The 27,943-nt window shown below is 34.2% G+C and overlaps 1 protein-coding gene across 1 annotated transcript; it reads right to left on the bottom strand.

The window, feature by feature from the left end:
* Nucleotides 1–373: 373 nt before the first annotated feature.
* Nucleotides 374–27,062, bottom strand: hif1aa (hypoxia inducible factor 1 subunit alpha a). Its single transcript, NM_001308559.1, has 15 exons — nt 27,034–27,062; nt 13,958–14,148; nt 13,725–13,870; nt 12,104–12,188; nt 11,893–12,005; nt 11,187–11,386; nt 9,227–9,333; nt 8,998–9,145; nt 8,653–8,894; nt 6,328–6,518; nt 6,117–6,209; nt 2,976–3,208; nt 2,757–2,859; nt 626–734; nt 374–537 (listed from the first exon to the last, which is right to left on the bottom strand). The coding sequence occupies exons 1-15, from the start codon at nt 27,060–27,062 to the stop codon at nt 374–376; spliced, it is 2,154 nt and encodes a 717-aa protein (NP_001295488.1).
* Between the last annotated feature and the right edge of the window lie 881 nt (nt 27,063–27,943).

Genomic DNA, 27,943 nt, shown 5'->3' with positions numbered 1-27,943 from the left:
ATTGTAAAAACAGCAGAGCTAATAAAATAACATTTTCCATAAAGCTGAAGGTAAATTTATATCATTTGTGCAATAAAATTCTTTGCGGCTGTCACACAATACAATCTTATATAGAATAGAATATATATATATTCTCTGCTCTGTGCGTATGTCTAACCTGCGAGAGCACAGCTCATAATTGCTCTGCGAATTCTGTTTTACATTTCCCTTGTCATTAATTATTGTTTCTTTAATGTCCAGCATGTATTTACCAACTGCTTATGAGAAGCAGAAGCAACCCAGCTGTTCTGATTGCTCACCCCTGTTTCTTTAGAATGGAAGTCCATCCATAATGCCACTGATAATTGTTAAATTAACATGAGTATGGCTTTTTTTAAATAACTAAATCCAAGGCACAAAGAAGCTCCTCCCCCTGCAGCAGGTGCTGTCGTCCAATCACAGGTGCATTTACCTCACAGTCGTGATGGGTGATTTGGGGGAGGGGCATAGCTATGGCTCCGCCCTCTGACGATCTGCTCAATAACCGACTTGCAACATCTGAAAAAGAGCAGTTACTTACTGTTTAAATGGAAAACAACTGGCCTCACAACATTCGCAAGGATTCAACAGACTGAGGGTGACGTACTGGATGGCAGCAACAGTATCGTAGCATGACGAATTCCTTCTGATGATGGAGCATCTGTTTTGCGGACCTTTTTCTCTGGAAAATCGGTAACAACCTGCAGCACAGACCCCTGGGAGAAAGCACACATTAACAGTCAATAATAAACACTTTTTGCACAAGTTGTAACAATTTTACTACCCTTCACAGAGACATTTATAAATACTATACATTTACAGTGAATGGTAGGCCTATATAAATGTTTGGTTTAAACACATTATATTTTTTAATATGCTATAATGCTCAGCTGAATGCACATTAATCGGTGTATTTCTCAACTTCTTGAAGGGATAGTTCATCAAAAAAAATAAAATGCTGATAATTTACTTAACATCAGGACATCCAGGTTTTAGGCTACTTTTTTCTCTTCAACAGAACATGTTAGAAGATTTTTTTTATCTTAAACTTTTGGTGATTCATAAAATGCAAACCAATGACTACCAGATTTGGACAGTCAAAAAACGAAAACAGGAAAAAATTTTATTCATACTAAAGTCTTATAAAGTATCTGTGCAAGAAAATGAACATTATTTACAGCAATATCCCCTTTTTGAATGTATCATCATAAAACACAGTTATTAATTTTCTTGTGCCAGTAGCTATTGCCTTGCATTTTATGCAGCTAATAATTGTGTTTAATACTGACAGCAAATTCAACATTTTGGGTGAACTATCCATTTTAGACAAGAAGCCAATAACAAATTCATTTTAAACCAGTTTCACAGTTCATGTTGTTTTTGAACAATAGTTGCTATACATATTTAGCAAATTTTCAATAAAAAAACACACACATTAATCATTTTATTATAATAGCAAAAGTGGATTCAGACAAGCTTTTATTGCTTTTGCGCCATGCGCTTTAGACTTTGCACCTAGATCATTAAAATAGAGCCCATGGTATTAGGGGTGAAAAATACGTCTAACAGGGTGGAGTATATTGTCTTAATGAGTTATGGGGTGTTTTAAACATAACATGCATTAAACCAATCAGAGTCCCATCTCTCATTCATTTGTGTCCCGCCATGGCACATTTGCTATTTACATGGTGAACTTTTTTAAGTAGAAAAACTGAATGCTTCACATGTAAAAAAACAGTGAAACAAACTATCTGCAACATAAAGATAAAGAACGAGCCTCCTCCATTCAGCCTCTTTACTTTCTCTTTAGTTTACTTTTACTCTTTACATTACCACTTTACTTTTGTGAATAAGAAAACGGTGTTGTATTCACTTAATTGTGTTTGTTAAGCACCAAGATTTGTTTCAAAACTATTTCGAAATTCAGTTCTAATTTCCAAAATGAACAATAATAACGGAGTGTGGTCAAAAAAGTTATATCCAAACACACGTCTTATTCTTATGCCCCATATGATGATGCAGAGATCTCCAAAACTCGACAGATGGACATTTTTAGACTTGTTTTTGTTAAAGCAAATATAAATATGCATGTAATAATGAACACTGCTAGTAATAATAACATTATACAAATGCAAATTGTCTTGAATAAACTAAAAAAAAGCCCCCCCAATGTGATGTGGAGTTAGTGGTTTATATATTTATTTAGAAAATAATAATTTTTGTAAGATTTTAATCCTTTATTTTTCATATGTAAAGATATTTGTCTATTACTGTACATCCTGTGTGTATTAAGCAATGTGTAAGTATTTGGACTTGCATAGGTGCATAACTAACGCACTGTGTGCTGAACTTTAGAGCAGCTTTTAGTTGGTCAATGGCGCAGTCTATTTTAGTTCCTCAAAATAGCAACGTGCCAAAAATGCACCTTAACACACCTCTATTTCAGACTAGCACACCCATGAGTCCACAAAGTGGCGCAAATGGATTTGCTATTAGACAACGTAGTGCAAAACATGAAAATTAGAGTTGCGCTGGTCTGAAAATAGCAACAAATCGTGCCAAACACATATTATAGGGCTTCAAGTCTGCCAAGAAACTGATCAGCACAGAATACAAAGAAGCATAATAATACTGTGAAGGGTTACAAGATGCTTGCTTTTAAAAGTAATTCACAAAAGCTTGATAATAATCAAACACCAGAAAGATGCACAATAGTACACACTCCTGCTCACACATACCAGTCTTATTGCTTCAGACAGCGGTATGGTCTCGAGTTTCCTCTTGAGTAGCTTCGGGTTGGTCTGACATTTATAAGAAATATCACTGTCTTGAATAATTTCTCTAGAGAAAAAATAAACAGAAAATAGAGAGTGAACGAGGAAGGCAAAACAACTGTGTTTTTTTGTAAATAGTGTATTTGTACCACAGATCTGATCAGCAAAACATAAAAGCCTAACCTGCTGTGGTCCTGCACTGTGGTTTTGTTTTTCTGCTGCACGGGATCACAGGATAGCGAATCTGGAGTGGCTGCCGAAAGAGCAGGGCTGGTTTGTGTGCTGCTGGACGGGGTCAGATCAAGCCCTGAACATGGACTGGAGCACATGGGCCTGACTGGAGAAACAGTCCGCAGCTGGAAGTCATCATCCATGGGAATGTATGGAGCCAACATCTCCAGATCCAAACCCACTCCCTAAAAAATGACCATCATAAACATCAGCACTAAATGAGCATGTAAGGCTGCGCTATATTTTTTATGTTGTGTTGGTTCAGGGTTTCCACTGGATTTGTGACAAAACTAGTGGCTTTGAAGAACAGCTAATGATTAATTCAATCAAATGCAAACTTAAAATAAAGAAATGAGGCTGAACAATGGAGCCTTTTCACATTTTCATGCTTCTCAGAAGTAGAAGTCATGAGTAAATGTCTGTGGTAAAGAATGGAATCTACATCAAAAGTCATTTTTGTGGTTTTATTTGCCACTAGTAAGAGGGGGAAAATTCAAATTGGCATTAGCAGTATGACTTTACAAAAAAGAATTAATACTGAAAGATTGATTTCACTGGTCAAAAGACACAGAGAGGGAAATAAATTGCTCTCATAACTTTAGTAAGTGTATTTAAAAACACTTTAGCTCTCTAGAATTTAATACCAAGGCAACAAAACAGAAACTGCAATGTACTAAATGTTGATTAATTGTCTGTTGTTTTTTGTTCTTAATTAAAGAAGTTCAATTTTCTTGTGATTGCATTTTGGATTTTTTAAGTACTTCTAGCTTCACTTTCAGTTTATTGTCCTTTTAAAATTCTTTATTTCATTTTCATTGCAAAAACCTACATGCATACAGTACCGCCTAAATCTCAACAAGAAATAGATGGACCACATATCAAAGACAGACATTACCCTGACGAAGGCAGTTCCATGCTGAAACACTTAGATTTTTTTAGGATTTAGCCATGTGAATAGAGGCTTTTTAAATTTTCTTGCTTTGCTTTGGAATGATTCCTGTTGTTGTTTTGATGAATCCCTTACCCAAAGAGCACCGACCAAATATTTGAGTTACCCCTGAGGGCTTTTTTTTTTTTTTTTTTATTCTCTTGGAAGTACTCTATCACAGTGAATTTAGTTTACTACAAAACGGAACTCAAAACCTTACCTCTTACCCCATCCATTTAACATTGATCAAAATATTTGTGGAAAGTTTATAAAAAATAAAGTAGGGCATACATGAATAAAATTTACAATCACAATATGGAACTGGCTCGGACAAATTTAAAAATTGAAAGCAAAAATTGAAGACAATATAAAATAATAATATAATTTCAATTTCATTTATTCATTCATTTTCTTTTTGACTTAGTCCCTTTAATATTCTATGGTCGCCACAGCGGAATGAACCACCAACTTATCCAACATATGTTTTACGCAGCGGATGCCCTTCCAGCTGCAACCCATCACTGGGAAACATTCATACACATTCATTCACACACATACACTACGTACAATTTAGCCTACCCAATTCACCTGTACCGCATGTCTTTGGACTTGTGGGGGAAACCGGAGCACCCAGAGGAAACCCACGTGAAAGCGGGGAGAACATGCATACTCCACACAGCAATGCCAACTGACCCAGCCGAGGCTCGAACCAGCAACCTTCTTGCTGTGAAGCAATAGTGCTACCCACTGCGCCACTGCGATGCGATAATTATAAAATAAATAACTAAATTAAATAATTGAATTAATTAACATATGCGAGGCAGTGGCGCAGTAGGTAGTGCTGTCGCCTCACAGCAAGAAGGTCGCTGGGTCGAACCTTGGCTTAGTTGGCATTTCTGTGTGGAGTTTGCATGTTCTCCCTGCCTTCGCTCCGGGTGCTCCGGTTTCCCCCACAGTCCAAAGACATGCGGTACAGGTGAATTGGGTAGGCTAAATTGTCCGTAGTGTATGAGTGTGTGTGTGGATGTTTCCCAGAGATGGGTTGCGTCTGGAAGGGCATCCGCTGCGTAAAAATTTGCCGGATAAAGTTTCATTAAAGCGGTTCATTCCGCTGTGGCCACTCCGGATAAATAAAGGGACTAAGCCGACAAGAAAATGAATGAATGAATTAATTAATTAGTAAACTAATTAACATACAATAATCTTGTGAAAATATATCAGTTATGTCAATCTGTAAAAATATTATGAGTGATTCCCAAATGTTGTTAAAAATTGACAATTTGTCTAGTGTGAATCTCACTTCTTCTAAGTGTAACATATTTCCAAGTTCTCTAGCCCACATTTCAAAGGTGGGGACAGCATCAAATTACCACATTTGTAAAATGAATTTATTGTTTTAAAAAAATTATTGATAGATTCTGACAGACAATCTGATAATATGACTGTTAGCCAACATCAGTATACTGTGAACATATGTTGCTACAATCATTGAAATATTTAATTATGTTCTCAGAGTATACCTTAAAGGTCCTATGAAATTAAAATAAAGCTTTTTAGATGTCAGTATCAGTTTTATTAGTTTTTAGGATATCTATAAGCTAGTGCGCTCTAAAACAGTGACAAAGTTCACATTTAAAAGATATAAACCTGATATAAACATGTAAAGCTTGTAGTTTGTCACTTCCACCTACAGTAAATACTTTAGATCAATGGTGACACTACAGTTCCTCATCAAATCATAACCAATCAAATGGTCTCTAGTTTCTGACATGCCACGCCCTCTTTAAGATGCTTTTCATTTGATGCACTAGAGCTCAACCTCTCTCACTGGCAGAGTTGTGATAAAACAAAATGCTCTTTTAAAAAGGGGAGGAGCTACACCATATTCCACCCTCTCTTCATGTTTTGGTTGAGATTAGGTCAAACATTGAATAATAATGCACATTTCAAAGCACTTCACAGAACCTTTAAGGTGTAGTCAAATTTATCATTGCTCTGCAAATTTTCTATTTTAAGTAATTTTCCATGAAGGTACATTTTATTTGTGCTGGTCATGGAAAATCACTGTAGAGACTTTTTTGTGTGAGCTGTTCCTTCTACATCTTTCATAATAGAAATTAGAGACTGCTCCTTAAGAGGTTCATTACACAACCTGTGTCGTATACCTGTGTCTTGGACTCTATATCCATGGAAAAGTGTTTCTCAACGTGATCTGGTTTTAGCTGGTCACATAGTTCTGAATCCACCGGTAGATCAACCTGAAAAACCACAAACAATTGACTTTACAATCATTTTATAAAGAATGAAAAAAACTATTCAAAGTATTACATGTCCATGAGGCATGAGAAATGCTCTAAACTTGCAAGGAGACTCCACCTGTGATCTGGAGGAGTCAGAGGACTGTTGGAAAGGGAATTGGTCGTGTTGTAGATGGCCTGTGGAGGCTTCATCATCATTTAGAGAGGAGCACGGGGGAGATAGGGGCGAGAGGGGGAGCAGGACATCTGAAGAGGGCAACATGACATCGTTGTAGAGAGGAATTTCTGTCAGGACAGAGATCGCTGAGTCTGCAAGAGGGAAAGATAAGGATGTTAAAAATGTTGAGCCATTTGCATGAATCCATTTCCCACATATTTAGACACGTTTACGTTTTTTTTATATTATTGTGTTTTTTTATTGCTGTCATTTTGTAACTGCTGCTTCTTTTTATGGTTTATTTATTGGTTTTTATTTATTCTGCTTCTTATATACTGTGAGCTTGAGTGATTGAAAGGCACCTCAAATAAAATGCATTATTATTATTATTATATTTAGATATTTTTATTTAAAGATTTATAAAATTTAGATATTATTTTATTGACTGTGAGTAATAGTAGTATATGATGGAAATCAAATTCAATGGTTTACATGTATAGACTAAAAGTGCTTCATCAAAACCAAACCTTTTTCTGTAGGTCCAACATCATTATGAATTCATTAAAAGTAAAAATGCTTAATTTCAAATACACATATCATTTCCGCAGTTCACAATGGTTTCCCATTCCTATATGGATTAAAGATGACCTATTAAACTACGTTAAACTAATTTCAAAGTTAATTTTTTTTTAATAATAATAAATATAAATTAAAAAACAAAAATTACATTTTGGTATACATTTAAACTACAAATACATTTTTTCAAAACAGTAGCTTACTGTGTATATGTATGTATCTGCATTTTCAGTCTATAGGCATGTACTTAAAGATTTGAGCACATGAAAACAAAGACAACAGAGGTGGCTTACAGAGGCCAAAATGAATTGAACAAACTCTGGGTTGCAGAGTTAAGCCGCAGTCACACTAGAGTTTGAGCTTGAGAAATTCTGTCATACATTGCTGTGAAAGGGGGCAAGATTAAACAAGATGATTAGACATTAAAGAAGTAAGTGATTGCTCCATATTTTGAATTTCTGTACAAAGAGGTCATGTTTTGATCTATTGGTATCACGCAATCACGTGATGCAGTTTTTGTAGGTCAGAGTTCACCAAGCTTGAACTTGTCGCACAAGCTTGCACTTCCGGTATATCACATTCGCATGCGTATAAATGGAAGTCTATGGGGGTGAAAAGTGCAGTGTGACCACGGCTTAAGTTTCAGGCTGACAAAACCAAACAAACCCAACCAGGTCAAGAAGGTTAAGTGGTTGCACAATGCTTGATTTAAGAGTTTGTGATTAACTCTGGAGATCATGCACTTGAAAGTGTGACACATGCAGCAAACCAATCACACAACCCAAGCTTAAGCCATTTCTCGCAACAGTCAGCAATTGACTTCTCTGATGAAGATTTAGAAATATCAGTATCAGAAATGTAATGAATTTAAATGCATTTACAAGAAAGAAATAAACACTCCAGATGTGGTAAAGTTTAAGGAGGAAACATAAAAGAATAATTCCTGTATCAGTGCGAATCAATCAACTGATATTATAAAGTAGGCTCACAAACAGCTCAGTGTTTTCAATATTACTTTTATATTAATATTTTAAATAAAATAGCTGTTTTTAATATTAATAGACTATTTGAAACTATGATTAAATTACTAGCAAATGTGTTTTTAGTGGAAAAGGCTTCAATTTGAAGCAAAAAATGGGTTCAGTTTGGGTTTACAGTCTCTAATCCAGAATAAAACCTGCTGTGGAGAAGGTTAGCCATGTAGTGTAAGTTACTGTGACAATGAAACCCAATAAAAACCAACCCACCATCTTGAGCCCAAAAACTCAGCATTTGCTGAAACTTAACCTGAATTTACAAGTGTAAAACCTGTACCGACATTGTACAATAGACTTTAAGATTGTACAGTATGTGCATACTCTTTCCTTTTACAGTACAAAGTGGAATCACAAGCTATGAGAGGGGTCTGGATGCAGAATTGAGTTGCAAGCTGAACGCAATGCTTTTAATGCGCACACCTAACCCCACCTCTCACAGTGACCTCACTAGCTCAATTGAGTGCATTGTGTCTGACATTGCAAGTCTGAGATATGCAGTCTCAGTTTACAAATCCAAGTCTGCCTCCACATACTATTGCAAGCTACTGGCCTAGCTAAAATTCTAAAGCATTTCTAAAAGTTTCTGATAACATCAAAGCAAACAACCTTTTAGTAATGCAAGGGGAAAACTGTTAGTGTGTAAATTTGCACATAGCAAAAACAGTGTTCGTACCAGTGATGTTGATATCCAGCGTGAGAACAGGATCTGCTACAGTCAGCGCCTCTGTCTCCCCCTTCAGGCTGTTATGTTGCACTACAGGCTGCACACACTCCTCATCTTCTTTGTCCATCTCCTTTTCCTCCTCTTTCAACTCTGCCATGGTCACCTCAACCTCCTCCTGGTGTTCTTCCTGTTTTATTTTTGTGCTGTTGGTTTGCTGAAGCGACAGGATTTGTTTGGGTTGTTCAATGCCACTGCAGAATAAGAAAGTACAAATAGATTAAATGGTGCATTCATACCATCACAAACACACACAAATACTAGTATTCAGGTCAAACATAGAGTATAAAGTCCCACCTGAGGATGTAGTTGACACAAACCACACACTGTGCCTGAGAGTTTTTACTGTTATAGATCACAGTGGCCTGAGTCTCTGCCCAAACAAACCCTCCGGCTTTAGCCAGCAGACGGTACTGTCCGGTACACACTTGCCCCTTCACAAAAACTGCAGAGAGAGACCAATAAAGTATTATGAAATATCTTAATTTAGATTTGCATAAGTAAACTTTCATTTATCTGATCTTACGGCTGTGGTGTGTTTTGGTCATGTGGTCTGAATCCAACGCATGATAGTATTCATACACAGAATGCTGTAACACATCCTCTGGATCAAAACCCAAGAGCTCTGTGATCCTGCAAACATCAACAAACACATGCTGCTCTGTGATGCCGCACATTTTGCAATTCGCCACCAGATGGCGAAGAAATCCAGGCCATAAATCCTGACCTATCCTGTGTATAAAAAACATCCATCGTTTCCTACTAAACAATGTTTGAATATCCATTAGATCTGAAATTGCAGGTAGAAATACTCTAGATGACCAACTTTTCAGTTAGGCAGTTTCTTCACTGACTATAAGAAAGTATTCAATTTGTAACATGTTTTTAGTTTTGTTGTATATTCTTTCCATTTGAGAAAAAAACTGCATTATTCACTGTGACATCCTATGAGTTAGCAGAATTCCTCTGGTCGAGATTGAGGGTTGACTCCACCTTCAAATCTAATTGCTATGGGAAACACCTCTGAAACAACACTGACCTCCCTGGACCCTATAAAAATCATATGACTGTCATTTTAAAGTGGACTGCTGCATTGGACTGGACTCTTTTTATGTTTTGTTATATTTAATCATTTTTGTATATCCAACATTGCTACACTACATTAGATATCTGTATACACATGAATCATAAACACCGCTGAATCCTGACAGCTACATTTTCATATTGTTTCATTAATTTGTTTAAAACTGTTTCTTTAACAAATCTTGTTCTTTAATTTTGGCTTTCTCAGGTGTCCCGCTTTTTGTTATGGCCCTCTGACAAATGGGGAGCTCGTCCGGGATTTGAACCAGTGATCTCTCGCACCCCAAGTGAAAATCATACCCCTAAACACATACATTTACACTTATTTTATCATTCATACATTCATTCATTCGTTCATTGATTTATTCATCCATTTTCCTTCAGCTTAGTCCCTTTATTTATCAAGGGTCGCCACAGCAGAATGAACCACCAACTTATCCAGCATATGTTCTATGCAGCAGATGCCCTTCCAGATGCAAACCCAGTATTGACAAACTCCCATACACTCTCACATTCAAAGACATACACTACAGACAATTTAGTTTATTCAATTCACCTATAATGCATGTATTTGGACTTGTGGGGGAAACTGGAGCATCTGGAGGAAACCCACGCGAACACGGGGAGAATATGCAAACTCCACACAGAAATGCCAACTGGCCCAGCCTGGACTCGAACCAGCGACCTTCTTGCTGTGAGGCAACAGTGCAAACCCCTGAGCCACCGTGCTGCCCACATGGTGGTATTTTGTTGACAAAAAATATGCAAAAAAGCTCTAAGTGACGATATCTTTTTTTTTTAAATAAAAGAGGTGTCCCTCTTTTGACAAATGGGGGCTCGTCTGGGATTTGAACCCGGGATCTCTCACACTCATACCCCTAAACATTTATTCATTTACACTTATTTTATATTGCAGACAGTTTAATAAGTAACAGTGCACAAGTTTTTTTTAAATGTTAATACTTTTAACGTTAATAATGCAACAAAAACACAAGCTATTTTAATAGAATGCTCATATTTTTCTAATTAAACTCTAATTAGTTCCTGTAACATATTTTAACATTTATAAACTAAATACAGAGAAATTTGTAACAATGTTTTGCTGTCACTTTTAATCAGTTTAAAGCATCCTTGCTGAATAAAAGCATCAATACATTTTTGTAACCCCAATTGTTTGAATGGTAGTATATTAAAATAATCAATTTAATTTCACGCTTGATATTCTTATCCTTAAATATAAACATGTGAAGCTCTCTCTAGAGTTTAGGAAAATGGGAAGCAAAAGGACCATATCTGTGACTCCAAGAATAAAAAAATAAAAACACAGATGTAAAAGTCAGATGCTGCTGCAGTCAGCACAGAAGCACTGAATATTATGCTGAGCGGTGCAGGTGTTCTTTTACCTCTCATCACAGTAGGTGAAGCGCATGTCTAAAGTGTGGCGGCTGAGGAACGTTCTGGAATCCAGAGGAGCCTCAATGTTCGCCGGATGGGGAATAGACTCGCAGATGAGCACCAGGTACGTCGAACACGTGTTTTTTTCTTCACACACCTCCTTCTCAACACCATCTGCTGTGTGGATACGGCCCGAACAGCGCAGCACCTGTCACAGAGAGAGGCTGATAGGGATAAATATGGATCCATGGACAACTGCATTTACCTATTTACAACACCCCCCGATGCTTTGGTGAATCAGGGGAGTAACTTCCATTAAACTGTTAACAAGACATGCCATTATTCCGGCATAATGTCAAAAGGCAATGTAGTAGAATTAACAAATTACTTTCAGCAGCGCATGGAATAAATATTACAGTAATATTACAGATGTGTAGATTATTACTGAATGGTACACAAAGGGAAAACAATCAAGAGATACCACAGAAATGCTTAATAGTTGATAATAATAATAATAACACATAAAAATATAAAGCATAATATTATTTTTTCTATTGTCTCAAACAATTGGATCAACAATTGTATTTAAAAAGACTTGTTTGCCCAAACCGCAAGTGCAACCCATAATTTGAAATGGAATAATCTTGTCCAAAACCAGTGGACAGATGCTGTCATAGGGTTAAACGTGAAGCATAAGTAAGGAAAGGGTGGTACCTTCCAGGAGGCAGATTTAACATTGACAGTGCGCCCTCTGCTGGTCAGCGTGCATTTCATCCTCAGCAGGAAACTTCTGTTTGTGTTTTGATCTTTCGATTTCTTAGACAGACCTATTATGGGGGAGGGGAGAGAGGTATTTGTAAGTGATCATTATTGTGCTGGGAAGATAAAAAAGAAAAGAAAAGAGAAAAGAAAGAAGAAATATTACCAAATCTGTGTGCCAGCATTTCTCTGAGCTCCTCATGGTCACACGGATGAGTAAACTCAAACACACTGTGACCAGTGAGTTCAATCTACGAGAAAATGGAAAAGTTTAATAGACATAATTTATGTGATTTCAAAGCCAGAGACATATACATAACTACATTAGTGGTTTAATTTTGTATCAGACAATAATATATGGGTTATAGAATTTAAGAATTAAAATGACTTCATTTTACGTGTTTTTAATTATCCCATAATATGATCCTGAGGCTGAAATTGTAAAAAACTGTATTGTTTTTTTTACTGATCAAACTGTTCAAGCAGTTACACATAAAGCTATTTAAAAATAAATAATTATTCATTCATTCATTCATTCATTCGTTCATTCATTCATTCATTCATTCATTCATTCATTCATTCATTCATTCATTCATTCATTCATTCATTCATTTTCTTTTCAGCTTAGTCCCTTTATTAATCCGTGGTTCCTTTATTAATACGCAGCGGATGCCCTTCCAGCCACAACCCATCTCTGGGAAATAATTATTCTTAATTTTAAAATAAAAATATGCCCATTTAAAGCATTTTTTATATTTTTTTCATTTCCTCATAATCAATTCATAATTAACACAATTATAACAAATGTAAATAGTATAATATAAAAAACATAAAGAACTTCAATTTTTTTTATTTGTAAAAAATGAAGTTTTTCATAATGTTTATGATTTGTAGCATTAAATGGTTAGTTCACAAATCCAACTTCTGCCATGTTTTACTCACCCATCACTTGTTCCAAATCTTTCTTTGTTTCTTTCGAACACAAAGTATGAAATATAAAGAAAGCTAGTAACCATTGCAACTATCAGTAACCATTGACTTCCATAATATGTATTTTTCGTACAATGGAAGTAAATAGTTACAGGTTTTCTGCTTTCTTCAAAATATCTACGGCGGCGGTACATGCTGCGGCGTTAATAGCCACTTTGAACTCTCACCTACTGTACCTTTGATTTGGACTCAAGAAAGAAACTCTTAAAAGCTTTATAACCACGTGAGGATGAGTAAAATGTGAGTAAATCTTCATTTTTGGGTGAAAATCGATAACCATTGACTTCCAATGTATCTCTTTTTCCTACAATGAAAGTCAATGGTTACAGGTTTTCATCGTAAATTAAAAAATCTTCCTTTGATTTCAACAGAAGAAAGAAACTCTTAAATGTTTATAACCGCTTGAAAATGAGTAAAAAATGAGTAAATCTTAACTTTTGGGTAAAAGTCGGTAACCATTGACTTCTATAGCCTTTCTTTTTCCTACAATAGAAGTCAATGGTTACAGGTTTTCAGCTTTCTTTAAAATATCTTCCTTTGATTTCAACAGAAGAAAGAAACCTTTTAAGATTTATAACCACTTGAGGATTAATAAAAAGCGAGTAATTCTTCATTTTTGGGTGAATATAGATAACCATTGACTTCCATAGTATCTTTTTCTTACAATGAAAGTCAATGCTTACAGGTTTTCATCTTTATTCAAATTATTTACCTTTGATTTTGACAGAAGAAAGAAATAAAAGACCCACATTCACATGAACCTACACATTCTGAATCGGAAGTGTGCTTAAAATCACCTGAGGAAGGCCCAAGCACTTGCTGACATTCTCTGAAAGGTAGACAATATCACCATCAGCTGAAAGAACCAAAAGAAACCCGTCCAGAGCTTTCAGAAATGAACCGTTCCACTGAGTGTCTAATGCAGTCTCCTTCTCCAGCACATCTAGAGAGACAGACAGAGATGAACACAGGCTGTCAGCATCAAACACATGAGAGTTCATGATCTCACCGCACATTCATCCTCTCTCACCGCTGTTCAGCAGTTTACGCAGGCGCAGGTAACTGAGAGCCAGTCTCATGACCGATGCTTTATCCAGGTTAGAGGTGACGCTGTGGGGGAGAGGGAGTTCTCTGGACAGCTCATAAAACACCTCAGACTCTTTTCCTCTCCGACAACGTGCTGCGTCTCTGGATTTCTCCTTCCTTCGCTCTGAACTCACCCTATCAAAAACACACCACAAACACAGACATATATAAACCATGCTCAGGGGCCTGTGCTGTCAGAAATCTGTCAAACTGTCTAAAACATACATCATAGAGCTGTAAAACACACACATGTATTTCACAGCATATAAACCAGCAGAATGCAATGTTATTGAGGAAGCTACAGCACATGCTGAGAGGAGACAGTGCCCTTCAATCATATTGGTAAATATTAGCAAAGAAGGCTGAGGGAAAAAGGTCTTTATTGTTTAACCTTTTGATATTTGCCTTGATATATTAACAAATAAAGATGAAAATGGAGGCTTTTTTTTTCTTAAAACTTGTTATAAAACTATTGTAGTGGTGAACTGTACAGTGCTCACCATAATTGAGTACATCCCATTTTGAAAATGAATATTTGTATCCATTTCTCTGTGAATATGTATTTTAGTGCATTCAAACAAAACTGATTTATTGAACAGATATATTTATTAAAATAATTTTTTAGTCACCAAACATATCTATAAATTGAAAGAAAATACAATTAAAACTAAACTAAATATTGCAAAAAATAATAATCTTTTCAAAAAAAATTCTTGACTAATTTAAGAAGAAAAAAATATTGAGAAAAAAAATCTTTTTTATTCATTCTTAATATTTTTTTTTCAAATTATTTTTTCCTTTTTTTAAAATTGTATTTAATATTTGACTTTAACATATAAATTTAGGTGTACTAGATTTTTGGACTTTTATCCTAAGTTATTTTGTTAGATAAGCTCCAGATTTGGCTTCAGTACGGACTAATCTAATGTATATGCACAAATATAATGTTGTAGAGCTTCCTATTAAAGAAATATAAATTTGTGAGGGGTATGCTTATCTATGCTGAGCACTGTAGGTGACGTCTACCACTAACAGTGTCCTGATGGTGGAAATCAGCAATTGCTGGGTTTTTTCTATTTTCTTATAGCCACTTTTCCATTTTGTGAAGCTTAAACAAACTTTTACCACAACTGACAGTTCTGTTCTTTAGTCTATCTATTAAGATTAATGATCAAAAAATTGGCCTTTGTATTTCCTCATATGTATATCCTAATGAAACAGGAGGCAAAGGTTAAGATACCAATAGACATACAGCATACTTCAAAAATACTTTCTCATATAAATTGAAAAGGATGCCAATAACTGTGCCACATTTATATTTCTTATTTCAAATTTTGATTTCAGCAATTTATTAAATGAAGCAGGAAAAGATTAAATAAACTGACACTGACTTGGCCTTTTTAGATATTCCCCCATTTTCAAGATTGATTTAAACAAAGCATAGTCATACTGATGATCTGGTGCATGCATTTCAATGGATGATTTATATTTTCAAACAATTTCTTACTAATGTTTTATCTAGAATGATACAAATATTTTATTATTATAATAATAAAATTATAAAATAATAAAATATTACCCCACGACCCCCACACACAAAATTGTTTTGTTATTGTTTGTTATTAAAAACAAAGAAGTAATTATGTATTATATTGTCACATTATTGTTACATCTCAATAAAAATATTGGGGAAAAAATCAAATATTCAACAAATAGAAATAGAAATAGAAATACACACACACACACACACACACACACATATATATATATATATATATATATATATATATATATATATATATATATATATATATATATATAACTGTTGTGTTTGCATTTGTTTGTTCTCAATCAATGCAGTGCTTTTTAGTTAAAGAGATAAATCACCCAAAAATAACCATTTAGTTCCTATTTACTCACCCTCAAATGATTCAAACTCTTTATATGTTTCTTTATTCTGTAATATTATGAAGAAAACCGGTAAGTATTGACTTCTATGGTTGGAAAAAAATATATTATGTAAGCCAATGGCTACGGGTTTCCAGCTTTCTTCAAAATATCTTCTATTGTGTTCAAAAGAAGAAAGAAACTGAGGTTTGTATGGTGAGTAAATAATGACAGAATTTTTAGTTTTGGGTGAACTATCCCTTTAATGTTTTGGTAAACTGTATGTGTGGAGCTGTGTTGTGTGGCTCAGGCAGTGCAATCCAGCTAAACTGAAGACTGTCAGTTTATTAACACAGACTCATTGGAAAATGGGCAGGTAAAAGCACTTTCACACATAGACAAAGATCGTACTGTACAGTTCCTGATGGTGATGTTTGCTGTGAGCTGTCCTCAGGGTAAATATGGAAAAAGGAGAGCTCATAAAACATCCGTGGACAAGACCATTCAGAGATGTCAACAGTGTTTAATTAACTCTCCTTGATTTACAATTCCTCTTGCTCTGTCTTTGTCTCCTAAGATCTGAATCATGAGAAATCCCATTTGTTATAAGACAGTGCACATTTAATTTTGTTAATATGCTTTTATGTGTTTGCCAAATGTGAAGGTCACATTCAGTTCGGTGCCAACTCGCATACATTTATTCTAAAAACTTTTTCAATGACATTTTATTCTGAATGTCAGATGAAACTAAAAGTCATAATAAATGTTTATTACTAAATCGTTTATTACTAATTAGATCAGTGGTTCCCAAAGTGGGGGACAACGAGGGGGGTCGCTTGGTGATTTCCAAAAATCAAATTCATTTTATTAAACTTAAAGAAGAAAAAAGTAATAGTTACATTAAAAGGTGCAAATAAAAAGCCATCAGCCTTTCAATTTTTTGGCAACTGGGGTGATCACATATTAAAGACACAGCAATAGCATCAGATGCAGCAGATTATTTTATGGCACCATGTTAAACTTTCTGACACCTTTACGGCACTTATGTATATCAAAAATAAATTCAGGCTCAACTAAACATGGGGGATGGTCTCTGAGTAGCGTTCTCCAAAATTAGGCATGAGTAGACTTGGGCCTATTGGTATGTGTGCACCGTTGTGTGCAAGTTTTATATATTTATGACCACCTGAGAAGATATTGTGGGTCGTGAGTCACTGGCATTGTTATTTTGGGGGTTGCAGGTTGTAAAGTTTGGAAACCCCTGAATTAGATCATTAGTGGTGAAGGTTTTTAGCTACTTACCCCACTGGTTATATTATTTAGTCTGTAGATGGCGACAAGTGACAGCATTTATTTATTTATTTATTTATTTATTTATTTATTTATTTATTTATTTATTTATTTATTTATTTATTTATTTATTTATTTATTTATTTATTTATTTATTTATTTATTTATTTATTTATTTATTTATTTATTTATTTATTTATTTATTTATTTATTTATTTATTTATTTATTTATTTATTTATTTATTTATTTATTTATTTATTTATTTATTTATTTATTTATTTATTTATTTATTTATTTATTTATTTATTTATTTATTTATTTATTTATTTATTTATTTATTTATTTATTTATTTATTTATTTATTTATTTATTTATTTATTTATTTATTTATTTATTTATTTATTTATTTATTTATTTATTTATTTATTTATTTATTTATTTATTTATTTATTTATTTATTTATTTATTTATTTATTTATTTATTTATTTATTTATTTATTTATTTATTTATTTATTTATTTATTTATTTATTTATTTATTTATTTATTTATTTATTTATTTATTTATTTATTTATTTATTTATTTATTTATTTATTTATTTATTTATTTATTTATTTATTTATTTATTTATTTATTTATTTATTTATTTATTTATTTATTTATTTATTTATTTATTTATTTATTTATTTATTTATTTATTTATTTATTTATTTATTTATTTATTTATTTATTTATTTATTTATTTATTTATTTATTTATTTATTTATTTATTTATTTATTTATTTATTTATTTATTTATTTATTTATTTATTTATTTATTTATTTATTTATTTATTTATTTATTTATTTATTTATTTATTTATTTATTTATTTATTTATTTATTTATTTATTTATTTATTTATTCTCAGCCTGATTTGTTTATTTGTTATTGTTATTTGTAACAATGTTTTGTTATTGTTTTCTTATTTTCAAATTAAGATGTAAATATGTATTATATTGTCCCATTATTGTTACATCTCAATAAAAATATGGAAAAATATTCAAATATTAAATATATACAGAAAGACTGAGGACTTATTCTACTAAATAAGTAGAATGGATTCTTCAGAGACTTCATTTGATTATTTTATTATACATATATATGCCACACATTTGTTTAAAATATTTATTCATTTAGGAAGGACACAAAATAATCCATGTGTCTGAATTTACTGTACCTATTGCAATGCTATATAGTCGGAGAAACTCTTATGGGAACTTCTGTTTCTGTAATTCATCAACATTTTTACATTACATTACCAAATTACTAAAATCAAGCAGTTTTAACCACATTGTGCCTTGTGCATCCTTTTAGATATATTTGTCTTTTTTAAAAGGTAAAAAAGTTTGAGATATTTTTGGCCATGTTAATGCAAATATCTTGAATACTGAAAAACCTGAACAAAATTCAACCATTTTCATAAATATATAAAGAGTTTAAATGCAAAAACCTCTAAACATTATCTGAAAATTTCTTCTAAAATTAAGTAATTTTACGTCTATGCAAAGAACAGGTTCTTAAAATAAATTTAAACAAAATAAAATTTTATTAAATTTTATTAAATTAAAATTAATAAAATAAAATTATTTAATTCAATTTAATTTAATTTAATTTAATTTAATTTAATTTAATTTAATTTAATTTAATTTAATTTAATTTAATTTAATTTAATTTAATTTAATTTAATTTTGAGAAATCTATAGACGTTGAGTGGCTGGTTTGTTCATCTAGATGTACAAGAAATAAACCCCAGACATTAAAGAATATAAATTGACTTTAAAGTGAAATAACTAGATATGAACATAAAGGAGGCTATAAAAAATGCTAATTTTAGATGAAATATTCGAACGCCACTTAGAGGTTTGTGCATCTGAACTCATATTTTGGCACAAAAAAACAGTTGCACACTTAGGATCTTGAGGACAAATAAAGGCCCACTGAAACCATTTAAAGCAGCAGTATTTTAATCCAGTATGTAACATTCACTTTATTGGCAAGACTTTAAAACGTTTCTGTATAATCTGCAAAATGCTGGTAAAGAAACTTTTAAGTGAAAAGTGAAAGTAGGGCTGCATGGGCCGATAAACAATATCATATCAAATCGCGATAAAATTTATGTCAATAACGATAATAAGCTATGAACATTTTTACTCGATATTGATCTAAGAGCCAATCACACAGCAGAAATATGCAACAACAGGAATCTGTAATTGTGTTGATATTGGAGATATGCGATGCCACCCAGTATTGTTTAACGAGTTTGATTCACTTTCCCGCATGCACTATTTGCTGACAAACTGTAGTTTATTTTAATGATGACCATTTTTACAATTTTTAATTAAAACATTTATCTTAAAATATTTCTGTAATTGTTTATTTTTACAAATTTGAAAATAATATATTTTTATTTGGTATATACAGTGCTCAGCATATATAAGACCACCCCTCACAAATCTATCTTTTAAATTAATATTTTAATAGGAAGCCATATAATATTATATTTCTGCATATACATTAGATTAGTCAGTAACAAAATAACTATCTAAAAATCTAACAAAAAAAATCTAACAAAATGACTTACGATAACGGTCCTAAAACTAGTATATCCAAATTTATATGTTATAGAAAAATATTAAATGCAAATTTTGAAAAAGATGGAAAAACAAGAGAAGCAAAAAAAAAAGGAAACATTTTGTAGGTAGTAAATTTATTTTTAACATTTTTGCTTGAATTTAATCATTTTATCTTTCTAAATATGTTTAATGACCAAAATATAATTTTAATAAATATATCTGTTTCTAAAATCTGATTTGTTGAAATGCACTAAAATATATTGCCTATATTCACTAAGAAATTGATAAAAATATTTATTTTCAAAATGGGGTGTACTCAATTATCCTGAGCACTGTGCGCTGTCAGCTACAGTTCTTCAGAATATTATATTTTATATTGCATATAATAAGTATGGGCGATGCTGTGGCGCAGTAGGTAGTGCTGTTGCCTCACAGCAAGAAAGTTGGTCAGTCGGCAATTCTGTGTGGAGTTTGCATGTTCTCCCCGCGTCCCTGTGGGTTTCCTCCGGTTGCTCTGGTTTCCCCCATAGGTCCAAAAACATGTGGTATAGGTGTGGTATTGGGTAAGCTAAATTGTCCATAGTGTGTGAATGGATGTTTCCCAGTACTGGGTTGCAGCTGGAAGGGCATCCACTGCGTAAAACATATGCTGAACAAGTTGCCGGTTCATTCTGCTGATGCGACCCCAGATTAATAAAAGGACTAAGCCGAAAAGAAAATGAATTAATGAATAAATAATCTTTGTGACTTTAGTAATTGTTGGGATACTCTTTTAAAGCTATAAGCATTAACAACTTACACTGAAATATAGATATATATATATATATATATATATATATATATATATATATATATATATATATATATATATATATATAGAAATCATATTATCGTTCAATATGAAAAAAAATTATCGAGATTGCATTTTTGCCAAGTGAAAGTGTAAAAATAGAAAGAAAAATGATACATCTAATGTATTTTTACATATATTTTTGTCCTCTACTGATGTGTAAATTGATGCAGAAGAAAACTGAATAATAATCTGAATAACGGCACATAATGAGCAACAAAATTAGCGCAGGATAACGCATTACTAAATTGTAACACATTTAAATGTATATTTTATTTGAAATTCAGATCGTTCACAGTTTTCCAGTTATTTAAATAGCTTGTAAATTGGATGACTTCTAAATACAATGCTATGATTTCCTCTTACAGATACATTTAGTTTTTACAGTAGCTGGCATTTGGCAATATAAAAATAATTCATCTTTGTGTTGTCTGTCAGCTAGAGGACAGAGAAGTGTCACATTTTAACCCACTCTTTCCTGTCTGGGTGAGCAGATATTGCTTTAGGACAGATACTGCTTTCTCTCTCTCTCTCTCTCTCTCTCTCTCTCTCTCTCGCTCTGTCTTTCTGTTTGTATGCATGCGTGTCATTCTCTTAGGCCCTCTTGAGACAAGATACGGCTTTGCATTGCAGCATGTAAAGCCTTCACACAAATATACTCTCTCGAATCCTCAGAGCTCACTTTGAGGTCTGCACAAAGACACAGTGCCTATATCGCTCTGAAAGAGAAAAGTGTAGAAACCACCTTGACATCTCGCCCCTCTTCCTGTCTGCTTCTCTGAACCACTCCAACTGTTTGAGCTTTATCTGTGAATGCTGATTGAGTAGCAGCACAAATAACTGAGAGTAAAAAAGAATGTACCAACACAGACAAACATGCAGGCGGTTCCAGTTGCAATGCTAGCCATTTCCCACTCAACGCATTCATTTAATACACAATGAAGCAAAAGTGGATTCATTAGGTTCTATTATGGTTTTATACTCTGAGATGTGGCATAAAAGAAAACAGAGCTGAAGGCCTATTACTAGTACAATTCCATTATTAGCATATCTGTGTAACCTTCACAGCATGATGACCTTGACAGCACGGCAGACATGATTCATAGTAACCTTACACAGACTTGTGGCTTAGGTTAGCTTGTTTAAGCTTTCCAGTACCAGTTAGAGGTCATTTTTGGGGAGTTTTATAATCATAATGGATATATTTTAGCTGATTTGGATATTTAATGGTGCATGTTCATTTTACTGCCATCTAACACTCACTTTAAAACAAAATTAAAAAAGAAACACTCATTTAAAAACACTTAAATGTCACATTTTTTATACCATACATTTTTCAATGCATTTAACAGTTAATTTTAGTTTTTACTACTAAACTTCATGGAACATGTAGACCATATTTATAGGTTATAAGTTATAATAGTAAAAAATATAGTCATTTGGATACAGATGTCGCTCTAAGATAATACAAAGTCTAATAAAAACACAACAGTAGCACGGTGGAAAAAATGAGCTAACCACAAACCCCTGCTGAGAGAACATTAAAACTTCAAACAAAGCATCATGCTGTATAATAGGCAACAAAAGGCCCCAAGGGATCCTATACAACCATTCTAGATGCTATAAAACAATGAGAATAATTTTGTTAATATTAGTTCAGTTATAGCATTAGCCGAAAGGGACGGTAGATGAGAACATTCATAATTGAATAGCTTTTTTTATTGCAAAAGTTAGAATTTTTGCTGCTTAATGTTCAAGATAATACACTGAACCAGCTATTCTGTACCTAATGTTATTGTGTCATGCAAAGAAGGGGATTAATTAGTCTCGATGTGAATCTAGGTAGTCTTTCTAGTTTTAAACTAAGGATGCATGATGATACTGGGAAAAAAAAACTAATGATGCAATATACTGTATTTATTAAGTATACAGGTATATTGTAAAATGAATGCAATTTCACCAGATGACTTGAATAGGAGAAATTTAATATTAAACTGATTGGGATGATTCTATATTTGTCAATAAAAATTATAATTCTATGAGCTTTGAGAATGCTTTAATGGTAAGGTTTTAGTATCATTTCAGTTTTCTAGATCCCAAATCGATACTTTAAAAACAGAACCTGAGCCTAAAGAGACATTGAGAGACACTGAATAACAGTTTTCTTACTGAACGCTAAAATTCTGCAAACTGAACAAATATATTAAAAGCTTAAAGTATAAGTAAATATAGAAATATAAAGATATTAAGAATCACTTTTACTTTTAAAGCAAAACAAAAAACGATCTGATTCAGTGAACAACTTAAATAGCGCATGAGTTATCATTTACAAGTAGTAAATGATTTAAAGCACAAGTGGGAGCTGCTCAAACATCGTATACACAGAAAAAAACAAGCTGAACACGAGCAAACAACAAGCAGGAGAGCTTTAAAAAAAAATTTATAACTTACTGACTTTAAAATTTAGCTGGTTTCCTCATATAAAGGTGCATTTTAAATAGTCTACTTATGTAGCAGCGCTGAACTAGTGTTTCCCAACCCTGTTCCTGAAGGCACACCAATGGTACAAGTTTTCAACCTCTCCCTAATGAAACACCTGAATCAACTCTTCAAAACATTAGAAGAGACTCCAAAACCCGAAATCAATGGATCAGATAAGGAAGACATCTAAAATACACTCACCGGCCACTTAATTAGGTACACCTTACAAGTACCGGGTTGGACTCCCTTTTGCCTTCATTCTTCTATTGTCCAATTTTTGGGAGCCTTTGCGAATTGTAGCCTCAGTTCTTAACTGACAAGAGTGCCGCTGGTGTGGTCTTCTGCTCCTGTAGCCCATCTGCCTCAAGGTTTGACATGTTGCGCGTTCAGAGATGCTCTTCTGCATATCTGGATTGTAACGAGTGGTTATTTGAGTTACTGTTGCCTTTCTATCAGATCGAACCCGTCTGGTCATTCTCCTCTGACCTCTCAGTAAACCCTAGAGATGTTTCTGAAATACTAAGACCAGTCCGTTTGGCACCAACAACCATGGGCAAAGTCACTTAAATTAGCTTTTTCCCCATTCTGATGCTTGGTTTGAACTGCTGCAGATTGTCTTGAACATGTCAACATGCCTAAATGCATTGAGCTGCTGCCAAGTGATTGGCTGATTAGAAATTTGTGTTAACGAGCAGTTGGACAGATGTAAAGTGGAGTGTATGTAATGTTGGTGTGCCTCTAGGAACAGGGTTAGGCAATACTGAACTAAGCAAACAAAATCTGTGTTCTGATTCAGTCCATGAGTATATATTGTTATACTAGTGCCATAATGACAGTGTTTTAACATATTTTAAATTCTAATGAAACAACTGATATTCACTGTGATAATATCAGGACATCAACATACGTTCAGTCTCCTAAATACAAGTGTGAACATAGGATGGAGGTAAATGTTGAATGGAACACTTACTATGAAGTGTAATTGTATGCACAGGAGATTTTTAAATGAGATTGTTTTGAATTAAAGTGGTGCCCGAGGTATCAAATATACTTCAACAAAGCAGCTGGGACAGTTACGCTCTGAAATCGGATATAATATTCTCGACGTCGCCTCAGATGTGCTGAGCCAGACTGTGGCGAGCAGACAGACGGAGCCTTTAGCATGATCACAGCCCCCTCTGCGAGGCGAGCTGTGGCCCTCAGCATGCTTTAATAATAATGATCCAATAAGCTTTCTGTCAGTCAACCTGCTCTCTGTTTTCCCTCCTTCTGACCAGTACAAACTGCTTCCTGCAGGGGACTACATGATTCATTATTTACAACGCACACACATAAGGCACACTTACTATGGACTAAATATTTCAGCAAGGACAGTGAATACACACACACACACACCCTAGCGGGAAAACATCTCTGTTTAATGCATCTCCGATACATATGCAACCTTGACCTGTAGCATGAACAAAGTCAGCAGGTTGACACCCAGAACTAATATATCACAAATCTGCTTTGTAGTTGGGGCTCTCTTTCTGAACTTAATGACTCGCTGTGCGTGAGATTAAGTTGTGTGTTTAACAGAACATGATATAGGATCATGCCGGCTTTTCAATAGAATCTAGGCTAATGCAATTATCCTGTCCTTTTAAAGCGCTCATGCAACATTTAGATCCTCTTGTGGATATGTTATTGGACATTATAACACATTTGAAATAAATGCTAACACTGCCCTGAAGCAGCCACAGACCTGTTCATGAAATACATGCTTAAAAAAGGCGGCGGGCAGGACATTATTCAAGCAAAGGTCAACATTCTTCATCAGCTGTCTGATAATGAAGTCTCATCTATTTACGAATTCTGCTTCTAAGAGGACGAATGGCTGGCTTGATAAGTGCAGGAGGTGCCTAACCTTTCTCAGCTTCGTTTTACACCCCTGCAAACGACAGCAACGACAGGCCACAAGCTGATAGCACACGGGGGACCTTTACCATAGAGCCAAGTGGAGAGGTGTCAGCTGATCCAGAGCAAAACACTGAGAGCTTTCAGAGGACAGCTCTGCAGCACCAAGGGTTTTACCTACATGTGTATGCACCATGACAAATAAGTGAGAGCTTTACATTCTATCCATTTTAAATGCATGTAAACAGTGATATAAAATTATTGACAATTAATTATAAATTGTGAGCTATACAGTTTATTCATTCATTTTCCTTCAGCTTGGCCCCTTATTTTTCTGGGGTCACCACAGGGGAATGAACCACTAACTATTCCAGCATATGTTTTACGCTGCAGATGCCCTTCCAGCAGCAACCCACTATTGGGAAACACCCACACACACATGCATTCACACACACACACACATATACTACAGTCAATTTTAGCTTATTTCAATTAACCTGTAGTGCATGTATTTGGACTGTGGGGGAAACTGGAGCACCCGGAGGAAACCCACGGGGAGAACATGCAAACTCCACACAGAAATGCCAACTGGTCCAGTTGGGACTTGAATCAGCAACCTTCTTGCTGTAAGGCGACAGTGCTAACCAAGCCACCATGCCACTCTATAAAGTTTATATACATAAAAATAATGGCATCACATGTTCCATTAAGAATCTTTACAAATAACCTTAGTGCATAATATGGTAATAAAGGTTCTTTAAATGGCATCAACTCTTTCATAAAGAACATCTAAAGAAGCATTTGATTCTGTATAGCAGGAAAAGATAATCTAGATTATAAGAATGTTCTTCAAAATATTACTGAAAGGATGTTTACAAAACATATAATTATTCTTTATAGCATGGACATTTTCTTTTAAGAGAGTTGAATCCCTTTTGAAGAAATTAATCTAATGTAAATAACGGCCTTTACATGTTCAGTCCAGCTCTGTGCATATCACAACTAGCCTAGATTTGTGAAAATGTTTATGTCTATTTAAAACACTGGCTTTTGGATAGATTTAAGCGCTTGGCGGTACTCTTTAATTAAATGGCATCAGGCCGTATCTTCCCATTGGACTACTGAGTGATTTTTAAAAGGAGAGATGATCAATCAAACCTTCTGTGTTGTGTGGAGGAGGTGTAGTGGGTTCATTAGGAACCCTACAGCACTGCGCATGTGTGATAAAATCACATAGGAATGACATACAAATCCATAGCTCACTTAGAGGACCAAATCGTGAATCTAGTTTTTAAAAAAAATGTAAATAAATGAATAATATCATCATGTCATTGATTGTTTGTTTTGAAAACAGATTCATTCAGTGATTCTTTTGCGTAATGACGTGATTATGTCACCCCATTGGTCCCTATAGGCATCTCCAAAACAAAATGTTCCAAGAAAGTATCGCTACAAGTCTGACAGTCCAGTGTGGGGAAGTCATCATTGGGCTTTAAAAATAACATAACAATAAATGTCTTTAACCCAACCCACAAATATAGGCTATTTATATTGAATGAGTTTTAAGTCATTTAAAAAAAAAATCAGTCAAGTGATTTGTTTAGCTATTCTGCTTTTATCTAACTTTTTAAAGCTTGTAGACTTTTCTGCTCTGTTCATTCATCGCCTCTTTTGACGTATAAAACAGACGATGTAGTTTAATTCACTATCAAACATTCATAGTGCGCAAGTCAGCTGTGATACAGTCAGAAAGCCAACTTTTTATATTAGAGATTTTCCTTAATTCAATTAGAAGTCTGCGATCAAAACATCGCAGTCGTCTGTGTGAAAACACTTGCGGATCACGGTTTCATTCATATAGAGGTGTGAATTATAAATGCGACAACAGGTCATCAGGGAGAAATTATGGAGAGAGACTACCGAGCGCATCTACAAACAAGCATCAAACAGAATTATTGGCAAAACAAGCAACATCTTAACCTGAAAGTGTTCATCGCTTACCTTTTTTTCCCAGGTGCGACTGCCTCCATGGTCAAAACACTCGAGTAAATAAACACGAATTAACACCTAGTTCGCTCAAATGATTGTCAGTCCTGTGTGCGCTAAGCAATATGACCAGCGGGAGTTCCAGTTTTCGAGCGATAAAGTTGAATTAAGTTGAAGTGATGCTTTGCCTTTCCTCTCGCTTTCTCCGCATCTGCCGGTTCGCGTGGGCGCGCAGTCACATGCCTCGGAGTAGTCGGGAACGCGCGGCGTGCTGGTGCTCCAGTGAGGATATTTTTGGCACGTGAATCTCCAATGTCCATTATACACTCCCCTACAAGAAACCCCGCGCTCGCTGATGCTGGATGTGCTCAAAAAATTAAAGATAACTGGATATACAAAGCAGTCAAACTATATATGTGTGAAAAAAAAAAACATTATAGATGGACAGTTTGACATTAGACCTACTCTATTTCATCATTGTAATCTCCTTCAGTCACTTTCACATTGCCATTCATTCAGTATGCGTCTGGATAAAAATAAGTTCAGATATCACAATTTAGTAACGCTATAGTATTACTTTCCAATTTAAGCTTACACTGGTGTAATTGACATTTGTTAGTGATGTGCACCAACTATAATGGGCCCCTTTCTTTTTCCATGTTGAAAGAGGCATTTCAACATTTTCCAGCCTCAAAAAAAAAAATCTGGTAGGATGTTCTTTCCCCAAAATCCAGCCCTGTGACCAAGAAGAGACGTGCAGACCGGCATATATCCAATGTCTCAGCTCAGTGGAAAAACCTAAGAAATATTTCCCTGAAACCAGCCACAACATTTGTGTGGATCAGTGGCAAGGCCAAACAGGTTGGAGTCTTACCTCAGGGCTTACTTTCAACCTACAGTAAATGACATCATTTTACCACACAAG

Source organism: Danio rerio, chromosome 13, assembly GCF_052040795.2.
Source record: "Danio rerio strain M-AB ecotype USA chromosome 13, GRCz13ab, whole genome shotgun sequence".
Taxonomy (NCBI): Eukaryota; Metazoa; Chordata; class Actinopteri; order Cypriniformes; family Danionidae; genus Danio; species Danio rerio.
This window is presented reverse-complemented; position numbering and strand designations above follow the sequence as displayed.

Excerpts from the sequence above, each read along its gene's own strand:
- hif1aa (NM_001308559.1), bottom strand. The coding sequence starts at position 27,062 with ATGGAGGCAGTCGCACCTGGGAAAAAAAG. Across the intron at positions 14,149-27,033 it reads GTCGCACCTGGGAAAAAAAG|GGTGAGTTCAGAGCGAAGGA; the intron begins GTAAGCGATGAA and ends TGTTTTTGATAG. Across the intron at positions 13,871-13,957 it reads GCGTAAACTGCTGAACAGCG|ATGTGCTGGAGAAGGAGACT; the intron begins GTGAGAGAGGAT and ends CTGTCTCTCTAG.